This window comes from Plasmopara halstedii, assembly GCF_900000015.1.
Source record: "Plasmopara halstedii genome assembly, contig: Scaffold_323, whole genome shotgun sequence".
Lineage (NCBI taxonomy): Eukaryota > Oomycota > Peronosporomycetes > Peronosporales > Peronosporaceae > Plasmopara > Plasmopara halstedii.
In genome coordinates, this window is record NW_020187244.1 from 515,017 (window position 1) to 536,070 (window position 21,054).

At 43.0% G+C, this 21,054-nt stretch overlaps 10 protein-coding genes across 10 annotated transcripts; 5 read left to right on the forward strand and 5 right to left on the reverse strand.

Annotated features, from left to right (window-relative positions):
* Positions 1-1,047: 1,047 nt before the first annotated feature.
* On the forward strand, positions 1,048-1,911 carry PHALS_08599 (serine hydrolase; the record flags this gene model as incomplete). Its single annotated transcript, XM_024723977.1, has 4 exons — positions 1,048-1,156; positions 1,234-1,294; positions 1,351-1,550; positions 1,619-1,911. 4 exons carry the CDS (start codon positions 1,048-1,050, stop codon positions 1,909-1,911), a joined length of 663 nt encoding a protein of 220 aa, XP_024574900.1.
* Positions 1,912-1,978: 67 nt separating this feature from the next.
* On the forward strand, positions 1,979-6,100 carry PHALS_08600 (tpr repeat protein (modular protein); the record flags this gene model as incomplete). Its single annotated transcript, XM_024723978.1, has 1 exon — positions 1,979-6,100. The coding sequence occupies one exon, from the start codon at positions 1,979-1,981 to the stop codon at positions 6,098-6,100; it is 4,122 nt and encodes a 1,373-aa protein (XP_024574901.1).
* PHALS_15326 (uncharacterized protein) lies at positions 6,099-9,365 on the forward strand. The gene has a single exon (XM_036407370.1). It carries the CDS (start codon positions 7,703-7,705, stop codon positions 8,066-8,068), a length of 366 nt encoding a protein of 121 aa, XP_036263078.1. The 5' UTR covers positions 6,099-7,702; the 3' UTR covers positions 8,069-9,365.
* A 376-nt stretch (positions 9,366-9,741) lies between these two features.
* Positions 9,742-11,183, reverse strand: PHALS_15321 (uncharacterized protein). Its single transcript, XM_036407371.1, has one exon. The coding sequence runs from the start codon at positions 10,032-10,034 to the stop codon at positions 9,807-9,809; it is 228 nt and encodes a 75-aa protein (XP_036263079.1). The 5' UTR covers positions 10,035-11,183; the 3' UTR covers positions 9,742-9,806.
* Positions 11,184-11,346: 163 nt separating this feature from the next.
* PHALS_08601 (nuclear cap-binding protein) lies at positions 11,347-14,094 on the forward strand (the record flags this gene model as incomplete). Its single annotated transcript, XM_024723982.1, has 2 exons — positions 11,347-12,471; positions 12,526-14,094. 2 exons carry the CDS (start codon positions 11,347-11,349, stop codon positions 14,092-14,094), a joined length of 2,694 nt encoding a protein of 897 aa, XP_024574904.1.
* A 95-nt stretch (positions 14,095-14,189) lies between these two features.
* PHALS_08602 (nuclear autoantigenic sperm partial) lies at positions 14,190-15,305 on the reverse strand (the record flags this gene model as incomplete). Its single annotated transcript, XM_024723983.1, has 1 exon — positions 14,190-15,305. The coding sequence occupies one exon, from the start codon at positions 15,303-15,305 to the stop codon at positions 14,190-14,192; it is 1,116 nt and encodes a 371-aa protein (XP_024574905.1).
* Positions 15,306-15,411: 106 nt separating this feature from the next.
* On the reverse strand, positions 15,412-16,255 carry PHALS_08603 (vesicle-associated membrane protein 7b; the record flags this gene model as incomplete). The annotated part of the gene is made up of 2 exons (XM_024723984.1): positions 15,412-15,795; positions 15,866-16,255. 2 exons carry the CDS (start codon positions 16,253-16,255, stop codon positions 15,412-15,414), a joined length of 774 nt encoding a protein of 257 aa, XP_024574906.1.
* Positions 16,256-16,530: 275 nt separating this feature from the next.
* PHALS_08604 (NADP-dependent oxidoreductase domain) lies at positions 16,531-18,083 on the reverse strand (the record flags this gene model as incomplete). The annotated part of the gene is made up of 2 exons (XM_024723985.1): positions 16,531-16,779; positions 16,842-18,083. 2 exons carry the CDS (start codon positions 18,081-18,083, stop codon positions 16,531-16,533), a joined length of 1,491 nt encoding a protein of 496 aa, XP_024574907.1.
* A 1,259-nt stretch (positions 18,084-19,342) lies between these two features.
* On the reverse strand, positions 19,343-19,976 carry PHALS_08605 (uncharacterized protein; the record flags this gene model as incomplete). Its single annotated transcript, XM_024723986.1, has 3 exons — positions 19,343-19,581; positions 19,656-19,758; positions 19,836-19,976. 3 exons carry the CDS (start codon positions 19,974-19,976, stop codon positions 19,343-19,345), a joined length of 483 nt encoding a protein of 160 aa, XP_024574908.1.
* A 725-nt stretch (positions 19,977-20,701) lies between these two features.
* On the forward strand, positions 20,702-20,901 carry PHALS_08606 (uncharacterized protein; the record flags this gene model as incomplete). The annotated part of the gene is made up of 2 exons (XM_024723987.1): positions 20,702-20,848; positions 20,887-20,901. The coding sequence occupies 2 exons, from the start codon at positions 20,702-20,704 to the stop codon at positions 20,899-20,901; spliced, it is 162 nt and encodes a 53-aa protein (XP_024574909.1).
* Positions 20,902-21,054: the final 153 nt, after the last annotated feature.

The following is a 21,054-nucleotide window of genomic DNA, read 5'->3' on the forward strand; positions in this document are numbered from 1 at the left end:
AACCCAAACAAGAATACGGTACAGGGCTGGAAAACCAGTAGTTTTACATGTATTTCGATTTTACTATACATATTTAGGAAAATCTATGCTTTTAAAATTGCCGCTGATAAATATGAATAAAGTCAGTTTGAATTTGAACCGAAGAGTTAATTAGCCTTGGGTTAAGGCTATAATTACTCTTCGAGTAAGCCGATTGCGTTCCGCTAAACTCGTACTTGTTCTGAGTATAGAACGAGAGGTCGGTGGCTTAACTTACGCTTCCTCAAAGCGCAAAGCTACGGTAGCCCCGCTGCAGAGTACCTACGGCTGCATACTTACTTTGTGAAGCAAGTCATTGTTTTTCGTGGATATTGTTATGCAGAAACCAATAATAAAATCTGATACGCTTTCGATATTCGGCTATAATTGTGCGATATTGATCCAAGAGAGATACATGTTTCGTACACCTTTCAACCAAGACGATCTTCCACATCTGGTAGCAAGGAATAGCTACCTGTCGATTTAACTACTATTTTATTTTTAGGTGGTTGGTTAGCTCCTTTTCCTTTTAATATTGAATTTATTAATTTTTTACCTGGATCTTTTTGGTTCTAATGAATATCCTCAACCTGCAGACCATATAGAGATGACCAACAGATTTGCAAAGTAGGACAGATAACTCATCAACTTAATAGATTGAGAGGATCAAGGTGCTAGATAATTATTTTCTGCTACGCAGGTGGCAAGCGTGCCAATGTTAGATTTATGAGAAACTCCAGACTTCATAATCTCATGTCTCTTCCACAATATAAGGTAAAACACCACTACAAATGGCTGAGTATATAGGCAAAAATCCTAATCTTTACGCGTAAAGCGTTGCGTCAGTAATAAGTAATGTAGGAAAGGAGGTTACGGCAAGAGTGAAGATATTACATCGTGTCTACTCGATAATGTGCAAAAATTGTGTTTTCTACATACTTAAAAATAGTGCAAAATAACTTTGAAATTATTTTTTTCAAATTAGATTATTGGCCAATCCAGAGTAATAGTATATGGCGTTCAGCCACTATGAGCAAGTATCGCGTCTTGTGTTTGCACGGCTATCGTCAAAACGCCTTAAAGCTACGCGGTCGCATTGCTGCACTACGTCGAACGTTCCGATCTAGCGTTGAATTTGGTTGATAATATGAGAATCAATGTGTTACTGTTGTCCCGTTTGCCATAATGTGTTCTTCTGCTTTGACTGGAATGCAGTATGCCTCGATGCTCCTTTTGAAGTACCATATGACCCGACCTCAGACACACACGCCAGCAAGTAAGAGACTAATTTTTCATGTATGCGCATCATATTTATAATTGTTTGCGTGGTAGCGGAGAAACAGGCGAAAATGTCAAACAGCTGAAATGGTGCAGCTTTACACTCGACGAAAAGACTGGACACTATCTACTGTCACAAACGGAAGAAGCAATTGAATATGTCGCAAAATTTGTCACGAATGAAGGACCATTTGATGGTATCTTTGGGTTCAGTCAGGGTGGTACAATGGCATCGTTGATATTACAGAGACAAGGTAAGAAGTTTTGGTCTTGACAAATCGAGATCCTAATATATCGTACTTTTTGTATTGTGTAAATATAGTCAGCAATTTGGAGTCACGTTTTTCATTCCACTTTGCCATCTTCGTGTCAGCTGGTGCGATTGACGATCCCAACTACATAAGTGATGTAAAAGTGAATATGCCATCTCTGCACGTGATTGGTGAAACAGATGCCGTGGTAGCTAAAGCAAGAAGTCTTGCGCTCAAAAATCTCTTTGTAGATCCAAAAGTATTGTTACATCCTGGTGGTCATTACATCCCAACGAACAAAGAGCCCAAGGAAGCATTTCGAGCTTTCTTCCATGAAATTCGTGAAACTAATGATACACAATAAGTACATCATATTCGATGTTGTCCACATAGCTGGTCAAGCTTGACGATCTTCATTTAATGAGTGTAATATGGTGCCTCTAGTAGCGTATCTTGCATTATTCTTTAACTTATGGACATCATATCAAGCTAAAACTGTTTTACTTGTGACGCCTGAGAATGAAGTATCTCTTCGGCTTGCTGCTGATCTCTATCATGCAGCACAAGAGGCCGTTGAAGCTCTAGAAAAGGAAAGACTTTTGCGACAGAGTATCGATGTTTATCCAGAAATTGCAGCAGCGTATAACAACTTGGCCATGTTAATTTACGAACGACAGGAAAGAGATGAAGCTTTGCAATTATTGCAACGCGGTTTGCAAGCTGCTAAAGCAACCCACGATCAGGAAAACTTGGCTAAGATCCACAATAATCTCGGACTTATCATTCGGGAATCCGGGAAGTTGAGCGTTGCTTTCTCCCTACATGCACTTGAGCATTTTGAAGAAGCGTTGGCAATTGACTTAAATTTTGTAGAGGCTCTATACAATAAGGCTTCAGTTATGTTGGCATTACGACGTAATTATGATTCATTAGAATTATTGCAAAGAGTCGTGGAGCTTGAGCCAGATTATCAACAAGCCCATTTGGATCTAGGAAGAATTTTTTTTGAACATGGAAATTTAGAATATGCCTTGAAACATGAAGATCATGTGATTTTGATGGCTACGACAACCGAGGAGAAACTACAAGGATTACATAACAAAGGAGTGTTTTTAAAAGAATACAACTTGCTCTCAAGCGCATTAGAAGTATATAATGAGATGCTTGCAATTGACGCCCTTGGGTCCTATGTGCTGGTGGATTTGATGAATGTGAAACGATCATTATGTGATTGGCAAGGCATGGAATTACTCGAAAGTCAAGTCATTCGTGCTGCACAACAACAACTTGAGCTTAAAATTGTTCAAGATGCTGTCATTTTTTTACCATTTGATTTGACGCTGCTCAGAACGTCAGATCATTTTCGAAAGCTTTTGGCAGTACAAGCTTCAAAAGTGTATGAACAGTCTAGTACGCTTCAGCTCCTACCATTGGCTTGGAGTTCGAATATCGTAACCTGGAATCGTCCACGGACTCCTACACGTTTAAAAGTCGGATACTTAAGCTTTGACTTCCGTGATCATCCCATGAGCCACCTTACGTTAGGATTAATTGAGCAGCATGCGGCTCTGGCTCGAAATGTTAATACGATTTGCTACTCCTATGGTCCAAATTCGGTTGTTTCGGCATCTTGGCGACGATTATTTGAAGAAAAGTGTGATGTTTTTCGTGATTTATTAGGTGTATCTGACCTCGAAGCTGCTCAGATGATTGCATTAGATGAAATTGACATTTTGGTGGATCTTATGGCACACACTAAAGGCGCTAGATTGGGTATAACATCCTTACGTCCGAGCCGAATCATTTTGAACTACTTAGGCTATCCGGGAACGATGGGCTCAACTTTTACTGATTTTGTCATGGTCGATCAACTGATTCTTCCACCAGAAGTAGCGGCGGCAAGTATGACAGAACAAGTGATTTACCTTCCAAACACATATCAAGTCAATCGGTATGAGCCTTCGATCTTTTCTTGTATTGACTCAAAATGTCAGGGAGAAAAGCGACTTCAGCATGGACTTCCACTAGATGTCGTGGTTTTCTGCAACTTTAATACAATTAACAAAATGGAAAGCACTTCGTTTGCTGTATGGATGAGCATTTTAAGGCAAGTACCGACAAGTGTGCTTTGGCTGCTCGCTCCCACAGGTCCAGATGCACCTCGTGTGATCAGAATGCTGCAGGAGCAAGCAATGGCGCATGGTGTTCTTCCATCGAGAGTAATTTTTGCTCCAAAAATTAACAAGTCTGAGCACCTTGAACGGATCACACTCGCAGACCTTTTCTTAGATTCCTTTATCTACAATGCTCATTCAACGGCAGCAGATGCTCTGTGGGCAAATATTCCGATTGTAACCATGTGGGGAGACACTTTTCCTTCTCGTGTGGCTGCCTCTCTAGTCGTCAACGCTTTTCCATTTCCAGAGTTAATTGCACAAAGCATTAAAGATTACGAGCACTTGGCAGTGTATCTTGCCAAGACGCCGACAATTCTTCACCGCATTCGAAAGGAATTGGCATCTCATACGCTGACGTCGCCCTTATTTAACACAAAGCAAACGACAGAATCGATTGAGTTTGCGTATGAAGTGATGCACGATGTTGTTAACCGCTTACGTTCGTTTTCAGAAGACGATCAGAAGCCTCGATTTCAGCTTATCATCCAAGCAAGTCGCGCAATGAAAGCAGAAAACCAGCAAAAAGTCATTCACTCCTGTATATCTCGAGCAATCAAGCAAGGGATCGCGCTTCAGGATGTAGGAGACTTTGTCAAAGCTCAGAATGTGTATTTACGTGTGTTACGAGCTAGTCCGGCGAATTCAGATGCAAACCATCTATTGGGCACTCTTTACTACAAGAGCGGTCACTTTGACCATGCCGTTGAGTACCTTAGTCGAGCTGTGGCGTTGAACCCGGTTGAATTTTCGTACCACTTTGATCTAGCGTCAAGTTATGTCTCGCTGAGGCAATTTGCGCTTGCTGAAACCGAATTTCAAGCTGCTTTGCAGCTTGATCCATTTGATCGGATGACGATCTTAAAACTTAGTGAAGTGTATGCTCATCGGAAAGCTTTCGACAAAATTGTTGATCTCTATGCAATCTATGGGGAGGTTGTGTTTTCAATCAGTGCTAATCAAGACGAGATACGACAAGCTTTTTGCGACTATTCCATTGCGCTGGACAAGACTGGACGCTCTCAAGAGGCTATTGATCTGTTAGAAAATGCTACGAAACTCTATCCGACCATTTATGAATTGCACCTATATCTTGGAGCACTGTACATCGAGCATGAAAGATATGAGGAAGGAAATCAGCTGCAGGCGAAAGCCGTGCAAACTCAAGCTCGATCACTTTTCGCGACTCAAGGACGGTATTTTCCAAAGATTCCACGTCCTCATCACAAAGTCGTTCTCGCATTTTACTGCCACGAGTACGGACAATCTTGGTGGGACCAGTGGGGGCCCTCGTCACTTAATGCTGGTCTTGGTGGATCGGAAGAAGCTGTCGTGTTTTTGTCTCGTAAGCTTCAAAACCTTGGCTACTGGGTCGAAATCTATGGCGATCCATCTCGTCAAGATATTTCCACGCTGGATGAAGCAGACGAAGACACAGTGCGATGGTATCCACACTACGCGTACGATCCCGACGACACACGAGTTGATATATTCGTAGCTTGGCGGTATCATATTTCTTTAGCAATAGGTTTGTCTGCTCGTAAACGGCTTTTGTGGATGCACGATCTTCCGCAACTAGCTGTGAGCCATTCAATCGAGTTGCTTTATCATGCGGATGGAATCGTGTGTCTTAGTGCTTTTCATGCCTCTGCGTTTCCTGCGCATCTTCAGTCCAAGATCACAATCGTTTCAAATGCAGTGGATCAATCGTTTTTCGTCGATGGGGCAAACCACGCTAATCGTTTCGTCTACGGGAGCTCCCCAAATCGCGGACTGTATACATTACTCAAAGCCTGGCCACGGATCCGAGAACACATTCCGAGTGCTGAACTTTCGGTTTTCTACGGGTTCACACCGGCATTTTTGAAATGGGGTAACAATCAAATGACTGACTTTGCCGACTGGGTGAATGAAATGGAGCAACTTCTTAATAACACACCCGGTGTGCGCTATGTGGGCCTTGTCAATCACGTACAACTAGCCGAGGAATATGCAAATGCTGGCTTCTATCTCTACCCAACAACTTTTTCGGAAACAAGTTGTATCTCTCTCATGAAAGCCATGGCGAATGGTGCCATCCCTTTAACCAGCAGGTATCCCCTTTCAGCTCTACCAGAGACTGTGAACGACTTTGATCTCGGACCACGACCACTCCAACGAAAGACGATTGGTACGTTAAGATCGACAATCGTTCGACAGAATCTAACATTGCTTGTAGATGACGATCCAGAATGGCTCGAGCTCTGGATCCAAAACGTTATCAAAGCTGTAGACAATAAACAGCTAGCGAAGACAGTTCGTGAACGAATGAAACGTTTTGCTCGGGATAATTATCGCTGGGACATCGTTGCTTCGAAATGGCATCAATTAATAAAGTAAGAATCTTCAATATGCTAATGAGTCGCCAAAGAAAATCGCGATTTAAGATTGTGAACGTCCAAGCAACAATTGCAACGTATCGTATATGATACTGTGTCATCGATGACGGTAAGTACATAACCAGTAATTGAGCTGAATCTTCTACAATACGCGATATCAAGTGGAGCTTCCCACGTTGGTCTGAATACGGTCAAATCGTAGTTATTTAGTTTCCCATACTAAGGTTCCCAACGTTCACTATTGTTGCAGATCTGAGTCAGTAAAGATGGTTACATATTGTCGCGCGTCCACACGACCATTACAAGTGATTTGGCCTTCGACCTGAGTCACCTTTGCCGTGAGGGACATTTTCCACTCCTGATCGAATATGAATGGGAGGCCGGATAATCTCCAAAGTTAGTGTTCTCCATTGATATCGTATTTCCGCCATGGCGACGAGAATGCATAGCGTCTTTTTGTGCTCAAGAGGCTGTGACCGTAGATTTGCAGGCGCACCAGTTTTGGAGATCGCTTCGAGAAGACACCATCTGACACTAATATTGTGCGCTTGACAAAGCAATTTCTGCACTTCAGATCATTGACGATGTTTGAAAAGTGAGATCCTATGTAGTACCTTTCTAAGGGGCAAGACATGGGCATTCGGTCTACGACATCCGATCGAGACTGCCTCGCCTTCCTTGGTGCTTTCAAGATGAAGTATCCGTTGACCTTTGCACCATTCTGAATTCGGACCAATATTCCCCCGTACAAGATGTGAAGGTCGGATATATGTATTTGCTCAGCATTGTAGATCGCTGGACTCAGATACCGGTTACAAGCTTGACTGGAATTTTCATCGAATGCAATTGCGAAAGCCGCTTTCAAATCATTGAAATACGATCAAACCGTTGTCTAAACTGGTTCGGAACGAAGTTAAGTCTGAAATCTCGTCATTTCAGCTGACATAAAACATGATAATAAAAATCGTATTCTGCCGTGCACCAGCACGATTTTTCTTCTCTACAAGTGCAAGTGTCTTTGATCGGTTATTTCGCTCACCAGCTTCTTGCTCACACATGTGAATCTGGTAGATGTTATCCATCAAACTCTATTGCAAGAAACACAATGAGCTTGGGCATTGAGATCATAATTCTATCCTTTTGTGCAATATCCACTGTTGGGCTGTTTAACGCATGAGCTATACATCAATCTGCCATGACTACCTTAAGTAGAAGTTTGGTGGAAATATTGATCTCCTCTCAAGTTCAAAAATTGTTGATAGCTTTGACTTGATCCCAAGAATATGGACACTACAATACTTTGTTCATGGTATGCGCCAAAATCCACAATCGGGGTTGGAAAGTATATCCAAATACCATGTAACCAGCGATACATTTTACTAATTGACTCCAAGAGTACTACAAGCGATTGAGCTTTCAACCGCTATTTGTGATTAAACTTCTTACATAAACATCCACCATTGATGTGCCCTATGAGCGTGTGAGCTGATTCAGCTCTATAACTCTCATTCGAAAATCCAGACGGCATTTTTTCCAGATTTCTAGATCATTGTCGGTGTATAACCGCAAAAAAGTTTGTCTATCGGTGCTAAAAACTCGCTGCATGACTCGAAGTAAATCATCAATCGACCCGACCGTCTATTCTTCGACCGTAGGACTCGTTGCTGGAGATGGTGATCAGTGCGATCGCATCTTCAGCAACCTCTTCAAGTGGAGCTTGAATGATCGACCGATTGATGAGCCGGGTTATGTTTGGATTTTGATACACCACGCTTCTAGTTACTCAGACTGCGAGGGTCATACACACTGTTGTAGGGATAACGGTCCGGAAGAAGCCGCTGAGTGGTTTATCTGCCATTACTTATTTCTTACAACGGCAAAAGCCGCTCCGACAAAGCTTAATTTTTTCTTCAGATCAACACATTTTACCCATTTTTGGGTCATGGCGCTGAACCCTTGGCGCCATTAGCATACTAAAGATGCAGTCAACCCTTTTATCCACTTCGATTGCACGAAACATATCATCATTCCCGAAAATCACCGAAAACCACATATCAAAGACACCTAGCGACTTGGTTCGTCACGTTGCTTACTATCTTCGTTCCGAACCATCATCACTCTATTCTCAAGAGTCGCTATCGTGAATTTTAACTGTACCATTTTGAGCGAGCAATCCTCTTTTTCAGATATAGCAAAGCTGTCTTCGCTTCATCTACTTAGATTACTTTCAAATCGATCTTGAGCTATTTGTTGCACAATCTACCGGTGAGGACTTCATACAAAGTCTTGATGTGCTGAGGTCAAAGTGACGATGCTCCACCGCTGACGAAAAACCTGTTAAGAAGAGAGCGATGAGGATGTAGATGGGCCAAATGGATATCCCGCGCATGCTGATCCCTTTCGTTTATTAAAAATCGAGAAATGTTGATGTATCATCAGCACGGCGTTTAATACTGTTCTCTTCGATGCTGTTAGCACCCCCTCGTGAGGTTCTCTGGGGATTGCCCGTCATGAGGTCTTAACATCACAACAGTCATATTTAAGCGGAAAATTTCACGCATTCTGAGACCAGATCGTATGTTGCATTAGTTCGTTCCTATGATATAATTGTCGACAGTGAAGCAGAGGACGAGAAGGCGGTGGTTCAAGCTCACATAGATTACTTGCGCCAGGCGATACAGGGTATAGGATATCACAAGATGTATGAGAATCCCAAAACCTGTGTATGATTCGCGCTGCAGATGAGTGTTGTGCGAGTAGTAATAATGTCCGACCTGACCACAGAAGATCGTATCTAGCTTAACCAGACGCAGCCCTGTCAGTTGCTGAAGCTCAATATTTATTCACATTTGCTAGTACACTTCGAAATATGTTAAATTGGAGACTCAATATCACGATTACCATAAACGAACGTGAAGCGGTCGTAAAATCACCAATAAGTTACCGATTGACACAAACCACGCTTTCGCTGTGAACTTTAGCTTTTTTAAAGTGTGGCTCGGTGATTGTCTTTTTCATAATGTACATTTCAAGGAACAAGAATCACTGCCTCGAAAAGAAGACATACTGACGGGGCAAGTTGTACATTAGGAACAAGAAATCTGGTTGATGCCTTACCTTAAAGAGTAAAGGAAGACATACTGTCGGATAGAATGTCTTGAATGCATCCATGATGCTAATTAAGATGCGATGAGCGTTTCAGGCAGCAACCCCCGAGACTTTTTGCCATACAACCGGCAACCCCCGAGACTTTTTGCTATACAACCGGCAAAGAATTCTTGTGTCGCGAATTGACAAGATACTTAGCCAATTTAATTACTGCCGCCAAATTTCAGCCTTTCGAAGCATGTTAAAAACACTGAACTATACTTGCTTCCTAGCAAAATGAATAGCAACTGTACTGAATTATTTCTACATCCAATGATGACTTTTAGGTGTAATTCTGCACAAGACTAGGATAACATTTTCAGGATCCTCCGAAAATCTTCATTCGTACTGTGACCTACTTTTCATCTCAATATTTTGTTGAAGTTGCACAAAAGTTCAAATACTGACCAATGACCATCCAGAAACTGAATATCGGACAAGATATGTCCATTAGTCACTAATTTCCAACTTTAAGTGAAAGCTAAAGTTGCAAAAGATTTGCTAGGACATAATGTAGTCTTCTTGTTACAATAATTACGGTGAGCCATTACACAATTGAACTACCCGAAAAGTTGTGTATGCATCCCGCATATTACGGCGACGCTTGAAACCACATTTACTGTTGGGTACATTTCTTTCTGGCGCTGACGCGTCTGGTTTATACGTCGGCCTCGACGCTTAGCCCAATAATAATCCAAGATCCAGCTGCTCGCAAAATTGTGCTGAAGCACGCCAAGCTCGGAATTCTTTAACAAATGTTCCGAAAGCGTGTGTAATCGAATAGGCATGGGCAATACATGAGTAAACTACCCTTAAAACCGTGTCAAATTGGACAGCAATATTATTTCATCAGTCGGGACCTGTACGCACCACTTTCTGCAGCCGATCAAATCGCCTTAACTAGCTATGAAGCTGAAAACCCCTTTCTGCTCGTCCTCCAATCTTAGTGGACGCTGCTGGTCAGCATCATTGGGTGGCCAACTGGTAACATTTATCGTATGACAAAAGTTACAATTCAAATCCAAGAGCTAATTGTTCGAGTTTACCGCATTGTTATTGACGAGCAAAACGACGTCCGACGTTATAACTTGGTACATCTGACCTTGCGCAGCAGCACAGGAATCGCTCAAAAGTACTTCAAACGCGTCTATATTGATCGACTAATCGCTCCCCAGCGACCAACCAACACTTGAAGAAATCCCGCTAGACATTCTTATTGACTTATTCGGCCTGAACGACCCTAAACCGCATCAAACAACAACATAGTAAAGCTATATGATGTTTTTTCTCCTGCAAACGACGTTCATCTATCTAGCTTTTAGATATTCAAAAACGATTGCATCGACGAAGTCAGTACAATCAATGCCTTGTACCTTCGATTCGGTATGGCGCGAACCTAGTATATCGCTTATGGTGTATTCATAGCGTATCACAAATGGATGCGTTATCGCGATAAGATATTGACTTCAACATCGCGTGGCTTTGTGAGAGCTTGTGGCGATGTATTCATTGCTTGCTACCTGTGAAGAATGTTGAAGAGTCACAAGGCTGATTCAATGTTTCAGTTTTTCTGGCTCTTCGACCAGGGTCGACAACAAGGTTTGAATATGTATGCTTTTCTCCTGTATCTAGAGGTTTGCCAACATTTACTGCACCATTCATATGACATAATTTGTACAAAGGTTCTTCGGCTATAAGGTCTACGACACGCGTCAATCAATACTTAACAGAGTCAACCTTATAAGACATCGTCTCGAACAGAAGCGGAGTGCAGCAGTTCTGCTCTCGTAAAAGATTCTTAGTGACAGGAATACAGTTTGTTTATGGTAGTAAGTGTAGAGTGCATCGTAAATGGTCACTCGAGGTTTTGGAAGTGCTCCAAACAATTACCAAATATTGTAGCTGCCACACGTTGTTTTTTATCATTAAGTCACTCAATATTATTAATTTTCTAGTTTGATACTTTATTTTATTACTTAAATTTTCTATTGAGATAATCTGCAAATTTGCAATTGTGCTTGTTAGCAATTTTGTGAAAAAGATTCGAAGTTCACATGAAATCGTACTTATAAAATTCCACCCATCAATAGCTCAGTGATCATGTATGGCCCAAGCCGCAAACGATCGTTCGATGACAATGACCGCGATGGCGGTGGCTACAAGCGATTTCGCTCGGATGATCACTATAGTGGTGGATCTCGACGTCATGATAGACGTGGTGGAGGTGAATACGAACGTTTTAACGAAAGTGATCGTGCGCGCGCTTGGCGTTTAGCTAAGAAAGCAATTATAGAATTAGGCGACGGCGTAGAACGTGACCAGCTTACACGTACTTGTGAATTATTGCTGCGTGAACTTGATCCAGATGAGCAAGAAGTAAAGCTTGGCCATCTAGCGGCATTAGTTCTGCGTGGAGCGTCGCGACTGGCTCATAAAACAGCGGTGTATGCGACTCTTGTAGGACTCGTAAATGCTCGTAAACCTTCTTTTGGACGAGAGATCGTAACTGGAGCAGCTCAATGTCTGCAAAAAGACATGGAGTCTTTTAATTCTGAGAAAAGTGATGATTCAGTCGCACCTGATACGGATTTGCTGCGTCGGAACGGTGACGTGGATGCTGTGGCCACTCGCGTACGACTTACTGTGAGATTATTGACCGAATTGGTTGCTGTTAAAGTGTGCAGGGCTGAGGATGTGCTAGCTATGCTAGATACGCTTCAAGGACTTTGTACTCCAGAGGATTGGGATGTAGATGACGAAACTTACGCTTCTCTTCGAGTGAGAGAAGATGTTGCAGCCTGGAAAGACTTTTTCGCATCCGTCGTGTTAGATGCGCTGTTACATAGTGGCAAGGCGTTAATTACTGAATCGGAGAATCTGTATGACAGTTTATTAAGTCGATGCAGAGAGTATGTATCACATCGTGAAGAAGAAAGTAATCCACGAGGATCTAGTTTTGGTCCGTCCTCGTGGCTTACGAGGCGCTTGCAGCTTGATCTACTTTGGGCACCGGAAACTGATGATGACGTGCCGATATTGTGTAAATCTAGTGATACTTTGTCACTGACTTATGATGCATTGAACGCTCTTCAATATGGCGGAGATAACAAAGCCGCTGCATGGAAGTTGCCTGGAATTAATCATCCACAGGACATGTTTTCGTCGAGTTTTGAAAGCGCAGTATCCCATGAACTGGCAGTGTCATTGTCAATTGACATATCGAAGGTACGATGCAAATAGATTTGTATTTTGAAATCAAGACTTATCGCTTGTCTACAGCTTGACTCAAGAAAGATTCCGTCGTATAAAACATTGTTTCGAATATTATCCGATGAATCTGGTGCTGCTGGTGCAATGATTGCAAAATTACCGTTGGCTTCATATTTAATCAGTCGCAGCCATTTTCATGATGCATTGGAGACTTGTCACCCAAAGCCGGCAATTGCAGCTAAAGTACTGTTAGGTTTATGTCGGGCGTATAACAATCGGTTTGCTTCTTTCGAAAATGAAGGAGCCTCACCTGTCAAGAGTGAGTATCTGCTTGTAGAAACGTTATTGGTTGCTGCTCTTGGGGAGAGTACGATTGCAAAGCAGACATACTACTGCTCTGTGCTATATCATCTCGTCAAGACTGATGCTCAGGCCATGTCGCCTGCATTGGCTGTTGAAGTTGAACTTTTGTTTCGTGAGGTGCCGACTATGCGTGCCGCTGCTGTCGAGTCGTTTGTGCTGCTCTTAAGCCACTTTCTCTCGAATTTTGAATTTAAGTGGCGATGGGCAGCGTGGTCGTACGTACTGGAAGCCAGTGAAGATGATCCACAACGTCTCTTTGTAAGTTCCGTCATTGAACGCTGCGTGCGTCTTTCGTACTTGCAGCACATGCAAAACGCATTGCCTGAGGATTTCCACGTGCTTTTACCTCCTGCACCCAAGCCACGCATTCATTTTAAGCCCATTAAGGAAGATGACGCTGTAAAGGATGAAGCCAGTCCTGCGTCTGATTTTTACCAGTCTGTCACGACGAAGTTAAAAGGTCATCCGCCTGCGCTAGCCCTGCGCTCATGGCTTAATGAAGCGCTTCCCCGCCTTGAGATCTCGCGCGCAGAAGCAGTGGAGATTGTATGGACATGCATTCTGGAAGCTGGTGCAGCTACGTTTACACATTTGCGACTGCTGTTGGAGAAGTATGGAAAACGCAACGAGTTATTTGGTAGCGATAACCAGCCGGCCGATGAGACGGATGCTGACGAGCTTGTGGTGGTCAAAACAGTGGCTTCTGTCTGGTTATTGTCACCGCAACACATTGGTTTGATTTTAAATGCTATGCTACGTCAAAATTTGCTGCGTCCGTCCACAATCGTTGCGTGGGCTGTTACTTCAGATGCCGTACAGCAGTATAGTTGGCCATACATGTGGGAAATTCTGAACGATACGCTGCAGCTGGTTCAAGACGCCATTTGTACCAAGACACAACAATTAGAGCAAGCGTCGTTACCGCGAGCGTCGGATGACCGAGATAACGACGAGATGCTTGACGTTGCTGCGCTTGAAGATGATTGCAAGCGACTGCAAGATGAGTTACAACAGCTTTTAGTACAGCTATTTCGTGGATTAAATCGCGTTATTACAGACCATAAATCGGAATGTGACTCGGAAGGGTTGGACCCGCGTGACAACTGGTTCCGCAGTGCACTGGCGCAGATGCAGGCCTTAGGTCTCCGATACCGCGTGCCACTTGAAAATGCGCTTGACAAGCTTCAGCTTGAAGTTTTTAGTGTCAATGCCTCGGCTGATGCAGACGCAACTAAGATTTTTCAGCTCGTACGCGACTCATATCGCAGTGCGTAGGCTAACACAAATCAACATGCACTTCAAGACAAGTCACTGATGTGAGTGAAACGAAAAGATACAAATATTACTTTGTGTATTGGTCACTGCCTGAATCAATTGCTGCCATTTGCTAAAGTCTCCTGTGTCTCCACTTTTCGCTTCTTGACCACTGGAATTACATTCACTGTCGGTGCAGAAGAACTCGATTTGTTCTGATCAAACCCAATGATAGTGTCTGCCTTCTCTTTGGCCACAGCTCCAGCTATCGTCTCCTTGATACCATCTACCTTTTCTTTCAATTCTAAGTAAATCTCCATGTACTCCAGTAATGTCTTCTCATGCTCTTTCATGTTGTCCTCGTCCGTATCAATACACTGGAGAAACTCTTCCTTCATTTTCTCCACGTGGTCTCCTATATAGACCAATGTATCCCCCTCAATGTCTCTAGATGATGCTTTTCTCTTTCCTTCACTCGATGAGTCACTCGTTTCTTCCAATGCATATGTAGGAATTCTTTCAACAAACTTCTGCACTTTGTCATTGCACTTTTTAGCTATTCGATGAATATTCTCCGCCATAACTCGTCCAGCCATCATATAATGCGTCAATTCTTCATTCGGTATCGTCTCCTTCTCTTTATCTGCTGTTGAATCTCGATAGATACACGCAATAGCCAATTGACAATACAAATCCGCTAGTTGCGTCGTATCTTCAGCATTTGTGGCCTTCAGCAGCTTCTTTCGTAAGACTAAAGCCTTTTCAAAGTCTGCTCTTGCTTGTTCAAATTGGTCACTTTCAAGTCCTAAATCTCCAAGTCGCGTATAGACGCGAACTAACTGAGTTTCAACTGCCTCATCGCCAGGATAACGCGAATAAATGACACGAGCGAGCTCCATGACTTCCCACGCAGCCTCGAGTTCGTCTGCTGTATTTCTAGCGTCCTGCTCACCATCACCTTCATCACTATCCGCTGCACCCTCTACAGCTCCACCAAATAAACTCGCTGTGGCTTCTGTTAGACTTAGCAACGCATGACCATATTCGTAGTAAACGGGCGCAACAGCTAGTGAATCACTCTTGCCCTCTGCTTCGCACATGGTACGCAGCAGATCTTCAAAAGCCATCACAGCTTCCTCAAGACGTTTTTCTTTAAGTAGCAATACACCACGCACGTAACGAGGGTCGGTGAGCGTCTTCTCTAGCTCTTGCGCAGTCGAGGAGGTGGTCATATTAAATGGATTTACTGGTAGTGCACTTGTAGGAAATGTCAAAAATTACTTTAATATTTTAATATCACAAAGTGTTTTTTATTAAGCGTAATTTAAATGAGCTCTGCTAAAATGCACGAAGTAATCTATTAGACTCCTTGGAAGAGCTCTTTTTAAAGACTCCAAGTACGGCAAGGAGAATGAAAAGAACAAGTATAGCGCAGACACTAAGCAAGATTGTGAGCTTGACATTTTTCCACCACATTTGTCGACGTAATTTTCGGCCAGTGTTCCGAAAGACTTTAGCTTGTTCATTGAGATCGTTTGTTTTTTGCTCCACAACTTCCATTTTCTCCGTATTTGACAAGACCACTTGAATATTATTGTGCATCACTGTCTTTACACCATCAACTTGATGCATTACGTCCGATAGTTTGTCCACCTTTGTACGGTCATCATACCCAGCAGCAATAGCAGTAAAGATTTTCGCACAATCCTTGTCCAGTCCGTTCTGTAAAATGACAACCACACAATCGATTAGATTATTACAGAAGGAAATTCTTGCTATCATCAAAAGGTACCTCTCGACAGGTCAGAGCTTTCGATCCAAATTTTGGTATAATCTCCGTCTGAATCGCTGAAATCATCTGAAAAGCTAATCGAATGGGATAGTCTTTCGAAGTTATAGCTGCAAACACAAGCTCATCGTTGTTCATAGTAAAGTGAAACTTATTTGGATCACAATCAAGCGAATGACGGCCATTTGGTGTCACTTGTGTCTTCCATGTCGGAGCACGAATCACTTTACTAAGCATTTCTCGAAACACATTCATGTCACCTTCTCCATTGCGTACAGGCTTTCCAGCTGTATGCATATAGCAAGCCACAATTACTTTGTCGGTAGCGCGTGCGATGGCCAGAAACTTGATATTGTCACGCGTTAGTGACGCTGCCGCTGCAGATGGTGCCATCGAGAATACGAATTTACTTCTTGACGAGAAGTTTTATCCAGCTCGACACACTAGCACAATGCGACTAAACCTACCAGTCAGTTACACAAACTGTTATTAACTTGTCGATGCAGATTGAAGAAATGACAGGAAAAGAGCAACGGCAGCGCGAGATATTTTAGGCTTTTCTCAACTATAATCAGGACAATCTCGAAAGTTGGATTATGTCAAATGGCTACAGGATACTATGCCATAGAAAGGGGATGTTTCTTACGGAAATGCTATTGCTTAACTTCTCACTTTTCAACATTGAGATAAGGTCGTGCTAGACTTGCAAGCTGGTGAAGCTGATGAGAAGAAAACTTTTGAGTAAATGGAAGCGAAGACGAAGCTGGGAGCTGCTCCTCAAGCAATGCTATGTCCATGCCGGAACTAAGCGTTGCCATCACTGCTATCTCTTCAATAGACGGCGTGTTTGATGGAAGTAGCCCTTTTTCCAATTTCCATGCACTCATAATGCTGGCTGCCCGGTCGGCATCTATCAACTATAAAATAAAATTGCAATTCAAGATATGTCAACGTATTTTAAATGATCATAAAGTCTTACCTCAACTGATGCCGTAAAACACTTAAGCAATTGATTCATTGCCATCGAGTACGCAAAGCCCAATTCCGCAGTCTCTTCGTGCTTATTAAATTCCTTGAGTGTTGCGTCTAGTCGAGGGTAGATCTGCGTCTCACGAACGTATCTCCATACCTGAAGGTTGTCAAACTGATCATGTTGATTTGCTAATATGTGTGCCCATGCCACATCCTCCACTGGCGGAAGGCTTAAATGCTTCTTCTCAGAACGAATTTTGTCCTCGTACTTCTTTTCCACAGCAATAGCAAGATTAAAAGCCGATTTGAGCAGCTGTGCCACTTCCTCCCCTGGTGTACTCGTATATGTAGAGAAATGAAATGGGTTACCGTTTGACAACATCGCTTCAAGTGGTCGATCTCCAATTAGCAACATTTCACGTTCATGGCGAAAGTCCTGCAATACTTTAGGTAATGGAATTATGGCACTTCCTACATGCACAGGCAATTGCAACGAGGAAAAATGATCAAATTGTTCCGATAATGGAGTCAATATTGTCTCCACTATCTCTGTCAATCTACTCGATGAGTCAAAACTTGGCATCGCAAAGCCATAACTTTGTACTTTTCCATCATGACACAATGTCTCCATTACATCGCATGTAATCTGTAATCGTTTCATTAATTCCTTTTGATTTTCCAAACGAAGAACCAAATCATCAGGAATCTGACACACAACATGATCTAGCGTCTCGATATTGAGTTCGTCCAGTGCTAGTTTTACGCCTTTCTCCACATAGTCTCGTGTAAGTCTATCGTCTGCTTCAGGATTAGTAGGATGCACTACATTACTGCCAATGAGAGCGGACATTACCAAGCACTCGCGTGGAATGTCAAGTTCTTCCACAGCCTCATTTAATGCTAAAGCCTCGACATATGCTTGTTTCTCACTGGATTTCGTGACTAATGAAGGGTTCACCGCCGCCTGGATAAAGTTGCTGACATACGATGATATTAAATTTTTATTGGTGTCCACACGGGGCATGTCTCGAGCCCACAATTCAGGGCTGCCAATGCCTCGTGGGGCCACGCTGATCTTTTCCGTATTAGTTCCTACCTTACCCACACGAAGCTTTGGACTTGAAATTGGTTGGAATGGAGAGCGAATCACAAAATCTTCTGTTGCAGGTACAGAAGCGCGGCCGATGTGCAAACGAGCTTTGCGCAGCGCCGAAAGTCGCACATGGCGAATAGCGCTCATAGCTTTCATCGCCTTATATATTTCATGATTTTGCGTAAGCCCTACCTTACAGAATTATTAATGTACTGCAGAAATATGATGATACGAAAGTTTAATTGTACGGGGATGTGATACAAATCAAAGTTGTGTTGCAAAATACGTTGGTTTCTAGTTTGTCGTTTTAAAAGCGACGGGATTGCCGTGCAACTCACACAGAAGAGTCCTGACTGTGTGAGCATAAACACATAAGAAGAGTTTGAATATTCTACCCAGAAGTGAAACTAAAAGCCTTAAGTGTGACTTAGTGTAAATGAAATTAATTTAGGAATACGAGCTCGAGCTTATACTCTATAAATCTTTGTAGCTTCGTTTTGATATTTTTGCCTCACTTGAAGCTGACAGCTCATATACCAATGTTACAGGATCCCGTCGTCCTCATACCAGTACTTCGATACTTTTGAGTAGTGTCCCTGTATATACCACGATGTGGGTCACATTGGGGCTCACACTGTTTTAAGTCACACACAATAATATATCGCGCACTAGTAAACGCTAAATGAGCACTCACTGCGCCTAAAGTCCTTTAAATGCAGCAGTACCCGCTAGTACGACCATCAGAAGACATCTCCCTGGCGCTCTCACATGGCCCAACTTGCCGTTAACCAAGCGGCTGCTTTGGTTGATGATACTCAAAAAATCCACCGAGTTTTTTCTAAACAGACTCAGTGATTTTTCAAGTCTCACTTAGCGCCCTCGGCTTCATCGAGCGACGCATGGTGAAGCTGGTCATCGTCCGTGAGGGCCTCTCCGATGCTGAGACGCTCTTTCTCTACGCTTAAAAAGCAAAACCTGGATTTGATTTATTCCGTACAAACTTTGTACCGTTTCCTGCGAAAGAATTTGCTACCGAATCCCGTCAAGGGGCTCGTGAGAACGCCCAGCCCGTCTTTAATGAGCTTCACCTTGCTCAGCAGGTCAAGCTTAGCCGTATACAAGGCAAGCATGTCATCGACCTCATTGTGTCATGTTTATGAGTTTGATATATACGAAGCTGCGCGCCACGCCTCGGCGGAATCCTAGCAAGCCTTTCATGTGAAAGTTCCACAACGAAAGGGCTCCGCGAGCGCTTTTGATCTCCAAGTCATTACTACCCCTTGAGCAGGTGATGGCAAGATGCAAAGTGAATCGATCAGTTCTGAAACTGCAAAACTAGCTGCTATATCTACGCATCTGACTTGGATATTACCGTTAATCCTCATCTTCAAGGACGAACACTCATTTATATATCATCACTTCGCCGACGTAAACGTAGTCAGCTCCTTTTTTAAATTTACAGCGTAGCTCGCTTTAATAGCCGTATCTTGTCCACATACGACCGCAGACAAATCTCCATTTGTGATAGGCATTGCTGTTTGTTTTTCTGAAATTGCTGCTAAAGGACCCTTGACGCAAGTGTCAGAAGCATAGCCTTTCTCCTCATGATTATTCATATAAAGCTGCGTCAAGTCTTCTTTTAATACCCAATCATCTTACACCACGAAGCTGCATTGCCTATTAGATAATCTTTTCACGTAGCGTGTGTCGCGGCTCATCGACACGCACTGAGTCTGGATCGCTTCGAAGCAATACGCTTCGTAGTACCCCGAGTAACCCTTGGCAGTATCACTCGACTGTACTTGTCATCGCTGTCAGCTGACAACTTTGCCTGTCTTTATTTATGCAGACACAACAATCTCAGCAAGCTTGTCAACCACTTCCGACTGTGTTTTGGAGTAGACATACGGTACAGAATTGAGCCTTTTTACCGCTAGATACCACGTACAAACTAGCGCAAAGCACCGACACTAACGACTTAATGCGACCAAAAACATCACATTGAGTATTTGATAGCACGTGTTTGGCATGGTCCGATGAGAAATTCATCAAGCTTATCTTAGTTTTTCTGGCCAGGTCATGACCGTCACAGAACTCTCAATGATCAATTGACATTAGGTCAATGCAAATTGCACGCTTTATCTTGACGATGACATCTCGTCTTCCATGCTAGCCTATTAAAGGTACGAACTGGTGTCCTTCAAGGCATCTCGGTAGGGTGTTCACGTTGGCCTCGTCAACTCTGGTTGGCGTTATAATTCGCAAAATCGGCTGGTATATTCAGGATGTTACTGGGTACTCTGTCATCCACTCTTATTTGATATTCCGTCGTTTACTTTACTGAATATTACTGGGGTACAGTTTAGCTTGGTTTCTTACCGGTATATCATCACTGGTGCTTTTCAGCAATAACTTCTGAATGAAACGCATGCCTCTAGAGTAGCAGTAACTCAGTAATTTGGTACCCCTTCGAAGCTTGACCTCCGGTATGCAAGGCTGTCAAGATTGTCGAAGAGCCGAGTACTTGCGTCGTAAAGTGGATGATCAACAACGTCGTCTTACTCGTCTCGGAGCTTTAGAAACCAAATTCAGTGGAGCCGACGTCCGACAGAAGCGATGTTTAATGCTGGCACTTGTAGGGGCCAAAGCACAACTCAAACGTCGAGGTGATGGCTTAATGACAATTCGCTCTTGCTGTTAACAGCACTGTGCATCTCTATGATCATGAATATACAGCTACCGGCCAAGTGTCAAATTTGAAAGAAGGCCAAGCCATGGGAAGTGCTTGCACGGGAGATGTCTTTTCTCCTGGAGAGCTAAGGACTAAAAAAATGTTACGGCGGCTAGGAAAATTTGCTGACGTGGTTTTGACATCTTCTAGATTTTTTAAAAATTTAGGAACTTTTGATCCGCTTCACCAGGTAACCCGTGCATCATCATAGCTGCTGAGCACATGCAGGTGATTCATCACTAATTGTGCTCAATAGGCCGCCAATCGTGCTATCATCTCGCCACCAGTCAAAGTACATACTTAAGGGTCTATGGTTGTCCCGAAGACAAATAGTCAAACGAATCGTGTTCAATCCTTCTGAATCTGGTCTGTCTACGACTTGGTCGTAGGATCTAC